The sequence below is a fragment of the Canis lupus genome, chromosome 38, assembly GCF_048164855.1.
Source record: "Canis lupus baileyi chromosome 38, mCanLup2.hap1, whole genome shotgun sequence".
Taxonomy (NCBI): Eukaryota; Metazoa; Chordata; class Mammalia; order Carnivora; family Canidae; genus Canis; species Canis lupus.
The window spans coordinates 23,128,422-23,142,948 of NC_132875.1; the positions used below are offsets into that span (position 1 = coordinate 23,128,422).

At 54.6% G+C, this 14,527-nt stretch overlaps 1 protein-coding gene across 28 annotated transcripts in view; it reads left to right on the plus strand.

The window, feature by feature from the left end:
- PLEKHA6 (pleckstrin homology domain containing A6) overlaps window positions 1-14,527 on the plus strand; it is a 140,468-nt gene that overhangs the window by 99,264 nt on the left and 26,677 nt on the right. For 17 of the 28 annotated variants that reach the window (XM_072814691.1, XM_072814705.1, XM_072814696.1 and 14 more), the window contains 7 exons: window positions 3,190-3,294; window positions 3,973-4,045; window positions 6,325-6,425; window positions 9,790-9,992; window positions 11,530-12,012; window positions 13,401-13,923; window positions 14,400-14,486. In XM_072814691.1, coding sequence (XP_072670792.1) covers window positions 3,190-3,294; window positions 3,973-4,045; window positions 6,325-6,425; window positions 9,790-9,992; window positions 11,530-12,012; window positions 13,401-13,923; window positions 14,400-14,486 — 1,575 coding nt within the window. Of the gene's footprint in view, window positions 1-3,189; window positions 3,295-3,972; window positions 4,046-6,324; window positions 6,426-7,821; window positions 9,340-9,789; window positions 9,993-11,529; window positions 12,013-13,400; window positions 13,924-14,399; window positions 14,487-14,527 lie in introns of those variants that run through there. The other 11 variants (XM_072814695.1, XM_072814697.1, XM_072814714.1 and 8 more) reach the window with 5 other exon arrangements.

Consider the following 14,527-nt stretch of genomic DNA (forward strand, 5'->3'; position numbering starts at 1 on the left):
TCCTCAGGTGCCTCATCCCAGCCTTTTATGTGGAATTTTGCTAGTAAAGTTTAAAAAATAATTTTATCCCCAGTTTAGGGTGCACTTTATAATAAAGCCCAATTTCTTCTTTCCTTCTGCCTGTAAGTATGTACTAAGTGCTTGTGGTACCCAGATACCTTGCTAGGCTATGGTGATGGAGAGATGCACAAGACCCAAGTTCCTCCCTACAAAGAGCTCAGAGTCTAGAGAAGGAGCTGGGAAGCCAGCAGCTCCATTGCAGTCTGACAAGCTCTAGACTGCAGGAATGGCAGAAAAGAGGGATGGCTCGCTGCAGTGAGGGGGTCTGGGAGGTTTTGTGGAGTCAGAGGGCCTACCCCGGGCTTAAAGGATGAGTGGGATTTGTCAGGAGACAAGGGAGATGGGGCTACCCATATCCCCTATGGGAAAGCAAGGTAAGCAAAGTTAGGAGACATGGGAGAGAACCACCAGGCATTTGGCCTGATGACGAGGGATCCGTCAGCTAGAAGAGCAGAAGGCAAGTCGTGGGCCTGGCAAATCCCATGGATCTGTCCTCATGTGCTGTGCTGAGGAACTGAATTCCCTTCTAAGGATGAGAGGTAGTAAGAAATGTTAAGAGAGTGTCATGATGATACGGTGCTTTAGAGAGTGACCTTACTTTGTGATAGAAGGTGTACACCGGGAAGAGATGATGGCCTGAGAGGAAAGAACAGGTCCAAGAACCATTAGGAACATATACTCATCCACCCTGTGCAAATGTTGTATAAGGAGTGATGAAGGAGGGAACTGTGTAAGGTCATCAGGTCAAGTCACAATCCAGGAGGGTTCTGAGTTCAGGTTTGGCCAACTGGGTGGATTGGAGTACCATTTGCCAGGTGAGAAATACAGAACAGGCTTGGATAGAAAGAGGATGAGGGGGCAGCCGGGCTGGCTCAGCGGTTTGGCGCCACCTCCAGCCCAGGGCCTGATCCTGGAGACCCGAGATCGAGTCCCACGTCGGGCTCCCTGCATGGAGCCTGCTTCTCCCTCTGCCTGTGTCTCTGCCTCTCTCTCTCTCTGTGTCTCTCATGAATAAATAAATAAAATCTTAAAAAAAAAAAAAAAAAGAAAAAAAAAGAAAGAGGATGAGTTTGGTTTTGTGCTTTAGTCTTGGTTGGATGACCAGTTACAAAAGGGTGGGTGCTAGGAGACAGGTCTGAGATATGGATTAGAGGATTTTCAGCATATTGCTGGTAGACGAAGCACCGGGTATAGATGAGATACATAGACAGTGTAGAACAAGAAAAACGAGAATTTGAAGTCTGGCTGATGTCCACCAACAGAGTAAAGGCAGAGACTGAGAAGGAGCGGCCACAGATGGAGGAAGGAATACTGTCACAGAAACCAAAAGAAGAGTTTCAGGAAGGACAGAAAAGTCACGCTGTCCAGTGTTTTTGAATGGCCAAGGACTGAGCAGCTTTAATCCAATGACATTGCAATTGCCACTTCAGGAAAGAGGTGGAGAGGGGATTTAGGAGTAAATGTGAGGAGAGGATGTCAGGACTCTTCCCAGGAGCCTGTTACTGTGGAGGAAGAGAGGGGAAGCAGGGACCTGAGGACTGGAAGGGGACGTAGGATTGAGGGTGAGTTCTGGTGAGTGTGGCTTTGTGAGAGGGGGACGGACAGACCGACAGACTGAGGCTTTAGGATGGAGAGAACTGAGTGTGTTTGCTCAGGAGAAGGAAAAGTTGAAGACATATTTGAGAAGAGAGTATCAATGGAGCAAAGTCTCAGGAAATGGTGGGTGGAACATGTTAGCCTTGAAAAGGAGGGCGACAGCTCTTCTTTTGACATTGGAGAGAAAGAGGCAACAGTGGTAAGGACAGTAATTTTCTAGGTAAAAGGGTGTGAAATTGAGGAAGTGCATGTCTGATGGCCTGGCTAACTCCGTGGAGTGGAGCTGGGTCCATTGTAGGGAGGGTGTCAGGTGCAGGGCTTGGGGTCAGGCAGGGCAGGGAGTGAAATGAGAGGGCTGGGCGGGGCTGAGGTTGGGGACTGGGGCTCTGCGCTGACCCCATCTGTACTGCAGTGTGCTACTCATCTGGCAGAACCATAATCATGGACCATAATCTGGCTGTGAGTACAGGAAGGGGATGATTGATATGATTGCTCAGGGATTTTGAGTTTTTGAGAAGCTCCAGCAATGACAGTGGTTGGTGTGTTGGGGAGTACAGTTGACTTCTCCCAATGTGGAGCCTGGGCTTCATAGGGAAATAACTGCAACCAGGACATGGCTGATAGATCCAGAAAAAAAGGGAAGGACCGAGGAGCTGGAGACTCCTGTGGAGTAGAAAAAGGTGGTGGTGTTGAGTAATGGAGTGAGAAAGCCCAAAGGATTGGATGGCATCAGGACATGGGAATACCAGAATTGAAGATGTTAGTGGCGAAGGAGCATGGGCGCCTACCAGGTCAAAAGTGCAGCTGTGGGAGTGAGTGTGAGGGTAGCAGCAAATGCTTTTGGAATTGGTGCTGTCACAGTACTAATGTTAGGGTATTGGATCGGCCATCATCAGGGACAATGCCCAGTGATAGCAAGCAATGAAGAGGATGATTGGTACCAGAGTCCTAAGGCTCTGAAGGAATGATCTAGAAGCTGACCGCGATGAGAAGAGCTGAACAGTGGAATATTAGGGATGCGTCCAGAGAGATTATTGCCAGAATGTGGAAGGATGACAGTGTCCATGTGGCAATAAGGAGCTAGGAGGACCCCTGTGTGTCCTCCCTGCTCCCTGCAATGTCAGACATTTGAGAGTGAGTAGGACTCCAAGAGGATGATGATGCAGGGAATTTACTGGCATTTGAATGGATCCCAGAAAGCACTATGAAAGAGGTGGGGAGTCAGGCAATAGAAGAAAGACAGCCCAGGAGTGAAATGAGAAATCTTATTTTCTCCTTAAAACAACAACAACATTGAAATCCGTACCGCGTGAGACAGGTCAGGCTATTATTTTGAGCCCCATTTTAGAGACAAGAAAGAGAGTCAAAGAATTGGGAATCTGTACCCTTGGGTTAGGAACAGATCCAGGAGTCACACCTGGTTCTCTCAGCGTGAGGACACCCCAGGTGAGGAGAGAGCTACAGCTCCCCTTCAGGGAGAGCAGAGAGGAAAAGATGAGGAAAGTCAGGCAGGCTTCTCTGTGTGCTCCCCAGGCAACCCGAACGTCCCGCAAGGCCATCGCCTTTGGGAAGCGCTCACACTCCATGAAGCGTAATCTTAAGGCACCTGTCACCAAGGCGGGCTGGCTCTTCAAACAGGTGAGACTTCCTCTGCTGTCCAGTTTCTCCTCATCACTCTGACGCCTCTGTAGTTACAATAATGTCCATGTTTTGCTAGAAGCTGGAGAAAAAGGTGGTGACCTCCTATGGACTATTTCTGGGAGGTTATATCTCTGCGAATGAATCTCCTACTTTTATAAAGACCGAGAGAGGTTGAGTATATTCCCAAAATCACACAGGAAAATTAGTGTCGGATTTGGGAATCCAGCCAGGTCTCCTACTGGGCAGATGGAATGACAGACATATGCTGGGCCGCCAACCCCATCAGAGCATCCCACTGGCTCATTCTCTGTAGGCCCCTCTTGCTGTGGAGGAAGGGGTGTGTCCTTAATCCTGGGGTCCACTAATTCTTCCCAGCTTGACTTCACTGCCCTCCCTGTCCACCCTCTGCCCACTCATCCTGGCTCGCCTCTCATCCCTTTTATCTTCTCCAGGAGAGAAACAGGCCCGGGATGACAGCCCTGGAAGGTTACAGACAATAATCTAATGTCACTTTCCTATATCTGAGGTCTCAAGGGGGGTTGGCTGCCACTTGTCAGGGACAGAGCTGCAGCCAGAGGCAGGATGGCCTTATAGTTAGTGCCGCCCCCCTTTCCCTGCACCCGCTCTCCCATGCCCAGCTCACAGCCCCTCCACCTGTCTCCATGTGTCCCATAGGCCAGCTCTGGGGTGAAGCAGTGGAACAAGCGCTGGTTTGTCCTGGTGGATCGCTGCCTCTTCTACTATAAAGGTGAGCCTGCTCCTCTACTGGGGCTTGCCGGGGCCACAGGAAGGCAGGGCCCACCGCTCTTTCTCATTCTGCAGGATCACCAGAGTCTGCTTCCAGTGGACATGGGTGGGGGTGGGGGGTGAGGGTACAAATATGCCCCACAGCCTCCGGCACCTGTGGGGCATGACGGCGGGATAAAGACAGAGCCTGCTCACTCACATACTGACTCTCTTGCTTCACCTTCAGCCATATTTACCAGGAGCCCTCGAGGTTTCAGGCGGAATTCTAGGTCCTGATGGGGGACACAGTGGGCACAGTGGGCAGACAGGACAGTCATGTGATAGATGGTGAAGTCCTGGGCTGGGCTGTGGGGTAGGAAAGGAAAAGTGGAAGGTCCCTGGTCACTACTAGCAGGTGACCTACCGACCGGCCTGTGTGTTGTTCTTCCTCCCGTCCCCCTGGACCGTCTGAGCTGACCTATGGAGGCAGAAATCTCCGTTTTGTTCACGCTATGGCCACAGCTAAAACAGCGCCTGGCATGTAGTAGGTGCTCAATTAGTGTTGAGTACATGAATAATCCTCTAGCTTCTACGCTCTGTGTGCACCCCAACACTCACTCTCCCAAGCCTCTCAGAGAGAGAGAGAGAGACCTAATAACATTGGTGACGCAGACTCTAGGAAGTTATTTTTAAAATATGTACAGCCATGTTGGGTCAAGGAGGTGCTGAGGGACGTAGTGAGGAAGGAGGACAGTCACAGCCCTGCCACACCAGTGCGGGGCCACAGGGAGAGAAGGGTAAAATGGTCTTGTAGCAGGAGAGGCTGTTTCTGTTCCTCCATGCCCCGGGAATGGCAGAGCCCTGACCTCTCTGGGCCTCCTGGGAGCCATTCTGTGAATCATTAACTTTCACAAACAAAGGTTGTACCAGTGACCTTCCAGAATGCTGCTGTACCTGTAGGCCACCTGAACCCCAAGAACAGAAACCAGGAAGGGGCTGCAGAGACAGAGTCCAGTCACATAAAAAAGCCTAAGACTAGGGGAGAAGCATCTGCTCAGGCCTGGGCCCTGGTGCCAGGCCTCTGGGACCCAGGGCTGGCTGGAGCCAGAGTACGACCGAAGCTGAAGGGAAGCCAGGCTCTCTGCAGAAGAGAAACTCAGCGACTGGCGTGAGGGTAGGAGCTTAAAGGTTGTGAGCTTGAAGGGCATTGTGGTGGGGGCCACCATCTGCTGAGAGATGCCCTCACAAGACCCCCTAAACATGGGCCTGGACACTACCAGGCAGGAGGCCATCACCTCCAGAGGACATTGGAGGTGTCCTGAAGCCGCCCTGGGTCCCTGGCCCCGGGTTCCTCTTGATCCTCTAGCGTAGCCTTCCTCTGGGCGCCATGCTGACTCTGCACAGGAAGCCGGACCTTAAGCCAAGGATCTTGTATCCGTGATGATGAACAGGAGAAGGGGAACCCGTGAGTTTATCATCCCTGAGCCCTCTGAGCCCTAACTGAGGGTCTCACAGGGTTTCTAAGCTCAGGAAGAAAGAGCTATTCCAGGGAGGTGGGGAGTTGCCCCCCACCTGTTCCACAGAGCGCCTCCCACCTTCTGTGGCTCTGACAGCTGGGGTCCTGACCAGCTCACCCCTGAGGCTCCTTTGGAGATCCAGGATGAATTATGTAGCAGCCTGCTTGTTCACCTGCTGCAGGAACTGGAGGGCTGAGAGGTTCTGCAGGGGCCACATAGGGGAAGGCAGAGCCCTGGCAGGAGAAGACAGAGCAAGCTGTCGGGTGCCTGGGAGAACCTTAGACACAGCCCCCCAGAGACACCAGAGCCGAAGGGGGGACTCTCCACACTGCCATGCCCGATCCTGTTATTGTCCTCTTATGTGTGTCCCTGTTGGAATTTCTTGCTGGGGGAAGCTGCATAGAGAGGAGAGTGGCTAAGAATGTTTACCAGGGAGAGGTGCCTGCCTGGCTAAGGGGAGAGCATGAGACTCTTGATCTTGAGGTGGTAAGGTTGAGCCCCACAAAGGGGTGAGGTTTACTTAAAAAAAAACAAAAAACAAAAAAAACGCTTGCTTGGGAGTCAGACTTCTTGGGTCCAAAGACCAATCCACCACTCTCTGGTGAAGTAACGTTGGACAAATGACTTACCCTCTCTGTATCTCAGCCTTCTTACCCTTTAAATGGGGTACGTGACCAGCAAGTACCTATTGCTGTTCATCATCATAGGGCCGATATACTCTTCCCCTCTCTGCCCACGTGCTCACCAGGCACATGCATCTCACCTGTGCCTTTTTACCCGACAGATGAGAAGGAGGAGAGCATCCTGGGCAGCATCCCCCTCCTGAGCTTCCGGGTGGCTGCGGTGCAGCCTTCAGACAACATCAGCCGAAAATACACCTTTAAGGTCAGCTGGCCTTCTTCTCCCGGGCCAGGGGGGAAGGGAGGGCTGCTCTCCTAGAGCATGTGGGGAATGGAGAAGGATCCTGAGCCGCCTCCTCAAGGAGTCCCAAGTGGCAGTGGAAGGAGGGAGTAGGCGGTGGTCCCTGGACTTGGTGCAGGCTGTCGTGAGGCTGGGACGAGGCTCTTCTCTCAGGAGTCAGCTGGGTGGCTCTCCTCGGGTTAGGCCGGTAGATATGGGCTTCAGTGGTACCACGGGTTTTCCTAGGAGCGAAGTACTTCACCCTGAGCCCGTGAACCCTCTGCGCAAAGGCCTGGCAGCAGAGGCAGGGGCCTTGGGCTGGTGGGGTTCTAACATCCCTTCTAGAAAGGAATCCTCCCTACGTTGGGCCCAGGGAACTAGACCCCCTGTCAAACTCACTCAGATTTCATCCTCTAGAGAAAATTAGGAGTTGAGTTTGATTACGATCAAGAAACGTGAACCTCATGCAGACTGTAGTTGACGAGAACGATGAGCGCGGGAAGACGGCCCTCATGCGCCTGCTCAGTGTCACTCCCCGGGTACCCCTGGGGGATCCAGCCATCAAAGATGTGCTTGCACCTGGCTCATCACAGGCCAGTGTTTTTCCACATTTAAAAATTCATGACCCATTAAAAACAATTAAAAATACCCGTGCCCCTTTTGTATTTTATGATGCAAAGACCATAGGCTCCTTTTCATTTCCAAATATAAAATTACGATACCAACTATGCATTTTCTTAGTGCACAGCCCTCCCTCCCCTAGTTGAGAATCGCTATCCGCGTCCCTGAAAACCTAAAGCTATGGTGTGAGATGATAGGAATTGCCGGTAACACCAGGTCAGCATCAGAGCCTCTAGGACCTCAGAGACTCTGCCCTTCCTGTCCTTCACACCTAGTCACCTGGTTCTGGAAAAAAAAAAAAGAGGCAGCCCACACAGGTGCTGCTCCAGGGGACAAGGAGGGATGTCTCTGGCACATAATTAGTTCCTAGCCTCCTAGGGTCCTGTCTGCCCGAGGTGTGAACAGAATGAACAATTAATAAAACTCTGGCTCCTGGGAGCCAGGTCCTAGCTGGGGAAGTAGAAACAGGTTGTTTAACCAACAACTATGCACATTCGCACCCACACACCCACACAGCCAAGCAGCCTGTCTCACCTTCCCCTCCAGACCTGTGCACAGACAACATCCACAGCCGGGCTCAGCACTCTGGCAGCAGCAGGCCTGCCATCAGCGTCCCAAGTGGCTGACCCACATGTGCCCAGCCGCCCCTCCTCCTTCCCCTGCCCCCCCCCACCCGCCAGGAGGGCACTGCCTCTTTAAAACCCAGCTCTGAGGGTGGTGCTCGGTGGCACACAAAGGGTTACAATTGTGGTTTTTCCGTGGCCCTTTCCCAAGGAAAGGAGAGGAGCCGAGAAAGATGGGAGGCTTGTCCGTTGTGGCCACCAAGCAAGACACTTGGCTGGCTAATAATGAGCTTGGGCACTATTCCTGCCCGGCTACTGCTGAACGCCTTACCCTCTTCCTAACCCAGCCCCATGAGGCCTCAGGGGGGACTTCACCCCCTGGGGTAGTTCTGTGGCCCCCTCTCATGGTGCCAGGCTGATGTCGCCTCTGGCTGCCCATCAGCTGCCCTGTCCTTCCCCAGGCCCTCCATCTTCTCCTGCTGCAAACCATTGTTCTCATGCCTCTGTTTTCTCCTCATTTCCTTGTGGACATGTTTTGTCCTCCAGCTTGACCATGAGCTCTTCGAGTGCAAAGAGAGCGTCTGTATCCCCGTGACGGGTGTCCAAAGGACAGTTCTTCACACACAGGGCACTCACTAGCAAACTAATTCACTTGCTGCCCACTCTCACCAGCCCCAGGTCATACCCACAAGTCCCGCCTGTGTCTCTCTCTTAGCTACCACCCCGTGGCCTCCATGCCAGAGAGCTTGCCCGGACCCCTGCTCTCAGTATCACTGTGCAGTTTCAATCCTGAGAGGCCTCCTTATAGCTCCACCAGCTGCTAGCACCTCCCTGCAGCTGCCCACAGTCTGGGGCCCCTGCTGGAGGGTAGACATTGGCAGGATCCAGAGGAAAGTCTTAGGGGGAAGTAGGATGTCATTGGGTCACGACGCCTGTTGGAAAGGAATCATGTGCTGGGGGAGGGTGGTACAGTGGAGTGAAGGTCCAGCCGAGAAAGCACTTGGAGGGTGTTGGTTTGACCCTGCTGCTTAGGAGAGCCCTGGGGCTTGGTCAGGAGAGCCCCATCTTCTCTCCTTCCAACCCTAAGAGACTGAGGACTTCACACCTGAGGGGTCAGGGACCGAAGTGAGGTTCACATCTGAGACTATTAATCCCTTGGATTTCTCGTGTTGAGTGGGAAGAAACCAGGCTATCTGCTTTTTCTGGGAGATTGAAAGTCTCACTGGGGGCGTATACTGAGGTCCCAGAAAGAATTCAGCTCTGGAGCATCTCTTCCCTGTAGCCTAAGAACTTTGAGCTTCCCTCCCCGTTAGGCAGGCACGTCACTTCAGGCCAGAACAAAAACCTAGGTCGTTTGCAACTGCAGAGCTGGTTGGGAACAGGGCTCAGATCAGCACAGGGATGCCCTGAATCCTCCCGCCAACAGCCCCAATTGCCTTGGGGCAAGCTCTCCACTCCTCGCTCTTGGAGGGCTATGTGGGACATGGCTGTGTGCTGCGGCCCCAGTGGCGACAGCGAGTAGAAGGGGTGATCTGAACGGCTCCCCACTTCCCTCTGCTCGACGTTCCTGCCACGTCATCTTCTGTCTCTCTCTCTGGTGTCTGGTTGACCTGTTCTCTGCTTCTCCTCCTTCTGACTGCATGAGGACCCCTCCTCTGGACAGGAGCTCTCTTCTGGGTTCCCGCCTGCCGCACCTGCTTGCGGCCGCCAACTAGGTAGCGTGCTCTAACTGTCTGTGCATGTCCGGTGCATGCGCAGGGAGACGGAGGCCTGGCTGTCTCTCTGCACAGAAGAGACAGTACGAGATCCTCAGAAGCCAAGCTGGGCCATGACTGGCATGTGCCCTGGGGGCGGGTGGGGGGCATCTCTCCCAGACATTGGGTAATTGCCCTTCAAATCAAAGATGGAATTTGATGGGAAAGTGGGCATGGTAATCGTCCTTCCTGTTTGTAATCACCGCAGGTGGGGCAGGTAAGCTTACCTGGCTACTGGACCATTTGGGGGTGTCCAGAGAGCTAGCCCATATGCCAGCTGGAGCACTTAGCATAGCTGGAGGCTGTCCTCCTCACTGTGCTCCTGACCTCCATGTGGGGAAAGAGCTACAGGCCAAGGGAACAGCCTGCCTGACCACCTGTTCTGTGGATGTGTGTGTCCTCTCCCTACAGGTGTCTACATGCTGGGTGGATGAGGCCAGGGCCAGTTCCACGCACTGCCTCTCCCCACAGGCCGAGCATGCTGGGGTCCGCACCTACTTCTTCAGTGCCGAGAGCCCCGAGGAGCAGGAGGCCTGGATCCAGGCCATGGGGGAGGCTGCCCGAGTACAGATCCCCCCAGCCCAGAAGTCGGTGCCCCAAGCTGTGCATCACAAGTAAGTAACAGGGCACCGGGCATGGGTGTGAGGAGTGCCAGAGAAAGAGGAGTGAGCAAGCACCCCACTCTATGACCTCCTGAGCCCAGCATGCTGGCTTGAACCTCTGAGAACACCTGAGAACACATGAACTGCTCCTTGCCTCTCGGCAGGTACCTGGCTAAGTGATTTCCGAGTCTGGAGCCTCTCCTCCTCTGACTGGCTCTTCCTCTTCTCTCTGGGCTGCTGGAGGCCAAGAGAGAAGTCAGGTTTCATTGGGGCCTGGCCAGGAGCCAAAGGCCAGGGTCATGCACTCGTTTATTCTTGATGTGCACGTTAAGCCCATGACCTCTGGAAGAGGGTGGAGGTGGGTTCAAATCCCCACTTAGCCCCTTGCCCACACTGATAGCAGTGTAAGTTGCTTCACCTCTCCCAGCCTGAATTTCCCCTCCTCGAAGACGGCAGTTAGAATCCTCCCTCACGGGGTGGATGAGTGGCCAGCACTTAGCCCATGGTGCCCAGTCCCCTTCCCCACCTGCCGCCCCGTAGCCTCGGGGCCTGTCTTTACTGAGTATGTATGTTAACATACACCTACCTCAAGGTAGATGTTAACAAGCATCCAGAGGAAGGAGGTTTTATGGTATAGACTCCAAGTCTATTTTAGTGTCTTAGAAGTGTTTACCAGGCAGTGTTGCGACAAGGATGCCTGAAGATGTTGGATTTGGGCAGCCGCAGGGAAAACGCTGTCACGAGATTCCGTCTTCGCTTCAGTGGAGGGGCGCACTTCCAGAAGTTCGCTCATTTCACTCATAAATATTTACTGTAAATAGATATGTGGAAGGCGCTGTGTCGGGTGCTAGGCAAACAAGGGAAGACAAGTCTACATGCTCCCACCTCGTGGAGCTTATGTTCTGATGGAGTCAGTCCTGGAAGAAGCTTATTCTGGAGAAGGGAACCCGCACATCTCTATGCCGAGGTTGTTTGAGGCAATACCTGGCGCCTGCTCTGTTTGATCCCACAGTCCTGCCGTGGGAGGGACTCCTGCACCCACCCATTCTGCCAGCAGGGAGCCCAGGACTCACTGAATTGAAAGGACTTGCATAGGACAGAGGGCTGACCTGTAACAGGCCTCATAGCTGAAATGTCATGTGGCCACTATGAAACTTTTGTGTAGTGTATATGGAGCTCAGGGGGCTGGAGCGGAGGCAGGCTGTAGAGGAGACAGGGCTGGGGGGGTTAGGGTTGGCCGTGGCTTTGGAAAGCTGGATCCAATGCACTCAGCAAAAGGAAGCAGAGAGTGACCTTGGAGAAGACGTGGAGGGTAAAACTGGCCCACTGTGCATAGGCAAGATTGGAATAGGTGTTCTAGTGATCGCCCAGGCTGGAGCAAGAAGGCAAAATGGGGGGATTTAGGAAACAAATTGGAATTCACTGAATCCCATGTCCGTCGCTACCTTCCTGCCCACCCTTCTCCGCTCCTTCTTTCCCAGTCTACAACCCCCTACCCAGCTCCATGCTGGGCTGGAGTCCCTTTAACATCTCCCTTGGCATCCTGCAGCCACGAGAAGCCAGACTCTGAGAACATCCCACCTAGCAAACACCACCACCAGCCGTCCCACAATAGTGTCCCCAAGCCCGAGCCAGAGGCCAAGACTCGAGGGGAGGGTGACGGCCGGGGCTGCGAGAAGGCCGAGAGGAAGCCTGAAAGGCCTGAAGTCAAGAGTGAGCCTCTGGTGAAAGCCAACGGCATCCAAGCCGGACCGGAACCAGCCTCAGAGCCCGGCAGCCCTTACCCTGAGGGCCCGAGTGTCCCAGGGGGAGGGGATCGGCCTGCACAGCCCAACGGCTGGCAGTATAGCTCGCCGAGCCGACCAGGGAGCACGGCTTTTCTGCCTCAGGACTCAGAGAGTGGGGGGCACCAGCGGAGCTTCCCCCCACGTGCCAACCCCGACAAAATTGCCCAGCGCAAGAGCTCCATGAACCAGCTTCAGCAGTGGGTGAACCTGCGCCGAGGGGTGCCCCCACCCGAAGACCTCCGGAGGTGAGTCTGATGGGGTGCAGGTAGTAACATGTGCAGCAGCCCCATGCTAGAAACCTTCTGGAAGCCAGACTGAGTTGAGATACCAGGAAGACCCCAAACCCAGGGTTCCCAGCTTGTCCAAATCCTCTACTGCCCCGCAGCTCCATCCGTGGAGTCTGACGCCTTCTCGATTCCTGCCCTGTGTGCTCTCCTCAGAGACAGGGAGAGGGCACTCAGTGCCCCTCCACAAGGATGCCGGTGCCCAGGAGACATGCAGGCACTCGCTGGGAGGGGCTTTCGAGTTCTTCCAGCCAGACAGCCGTCCGTGCTTCCGACCCTCTCACGTCTTCTGTTTCATTGTTTCTCCCACCACAAGCCTCACTGACCCCCAAGCCAACTCACCCCATTTTTGAACAGCTCTAATTGCTCAAGAGTCTTTATACGCAGTTCAAAAAAGGGAAAAGAGGGGCAGCCTGGGTGGCTCAACGGTTTAGCACCGCCTTCAGTCCAGGGCGTGATCCTGGAGTCCCGGGATCGAGTCCCGCGTCGGGCTCCCTGCGTGGAGCCTGCTTCTCCCTCTGCCTGTGTCTCTGCCTCTCTGTGTCTCTCATGAATAAATAAATAAAATCTTAAAAAAAAAAAAAAAAAGGAGGGGGGGAAAGACACAAAATGTAGCCACTCACCAATCCTGGTTCTGCCTTTTAGACCAATTTGCTCCTTGTCCAGTGATGGGCTTTCAAATATTGCAAAGCCTTCTTTGGGCCTGATGGCATTCATCGGGGCAAGCGGGGCTGCTGCTCCTTCCCTGTGGGTGTAGGCAGCTCCCCAGACCACACCTGATGGACACAGGAAGGCTGCTCACCGCTTGGGGCCCTGGTGCCTGTGGCCTGCCCTGGGGAGAGCACCTCACTTGGGATGAGTCCCAGAAACAACCTGGTCCTGCCCATGACAAGAACCTCAATCCAGGGAACTGCCCTCTTGTCCCTCCTGTCTCGCCCTCCCCAGGTGCCTCACTCATGCACTCACTCGCCTTCTTTCTGCTGCTCACCTCTCTGGAAAGGATCTGATGCATTGGTTCATGCTGGGGTCGAGATAGCTAATAAGGCTTAAAGCTCTTCCCCAGGGAGATTTCATTTTATAGAGACAGAGATGGAAGCTTTGGATGTGAAGTTTCAATTTCTAGCCTCAGGTTGCTGGTTGAGGGAGGAAGCTTCAAGGGAGCTTCCCCTGTGCCCCTGGCAGCTGGGCTCAGTGCTCAGGCAGTGGGGACGGGGGGCTTTGGGGGCTCCCAGGGTCAGCGTGGGGCACCATCACCTGGTCATACCCTCCTGAGGCTGAGAACCTGAAGGTGGGGCTGGGGCACAGGGAGGGGCAGGGGTTGCGCTCATTTTGTCTGCCTTCCCTCTCAGTCCCTCTAGGTTCTACCCTGTGTCCCGCAGGGTCCCTGAATATTACGGCCCCTACTCATCCCAGTATCCAGATGATTACCAGTACTACCCCGCAGGGGTGCGGCCGGACAGCATCTGCTCCATGCCGGCCTACGATCGCATCAGCCCTCCCTGGACCGGGGAGGACAAGCGGCTCTCCTTCCGCAACGGAGGCGGCCCTGCCTTCCAGCTGCGGGAATGGAAGGAGCCCCCGGGCTACGGGCGGCAGGACGGCCCCGTCTGGCTCCCCGGGCCCTCCCCCTCCCGGCAGCCCGTCTACTACGATGAGCTGGATGCCACGTCGGGCTCCCTGCGCCGCCTGTCCCTGCAGCCCCGCTCCCACTCCGTGCCCCGCTCGCCCAGCCAGGGCTCCTACGGCCGCGCCCGCATTTACTCCCCCGTCCGCTCACCCAGTGCCCGCTTTGAGCGCCTGCCGCCTCGCAGTGAGGACCTCTATGCTGACCCTGCTGCCTATGTGATGAGGCGATCCATCAGCTCCCCCAAGGTGAGCCACCAGCCTGCCCCTCCTTCCTCATCTCCTGAGATCCCCCAGAAGCCTACTACCATCTGCAGAGAGGAGGTGGAGGTGTGGGGGCATCTGGGACTTGGGGACACACACTGTATGTTGGCAGGAGCCACAGTGATGCCCAGGGGAGCCACTGCCAGTTCTGTCGGTGGGAGAGCTGCTTGGGGGAATCTGCTCTACCCTACCCTGAGTAGGAACACGGCTGTTGGTGCCCATCCCAGGTCATGCCAGGAACCCTAATTCTGTGTAAGACGGCAGAGAGGGTTCTGTCTTTTCAAATCTTGAGGACCGGACAGGTCAGTGCAAGGATACTGCAGTGGATAAATGCTGTCCATTTTAATTTGGCATCTGCTCTGGGACGGGATACAAATGTCCCTAACCTTGAACTTCAATTGGTGGGGAAGTCTGTGTCCCAGCTGGACCCCCTCACCTCTCCAATTCCCTTTCTCTTCCAGTATGATTACCTGGGAGACAGGCGGCCAGTCCCTGCAGGACTGTTCCCCTACAACTACCCACCATCCCCTACGGTCCACGATAAGATGGTACGTCCTCTCCTCCCATCCACTCCCCGCAGAACCTCTCC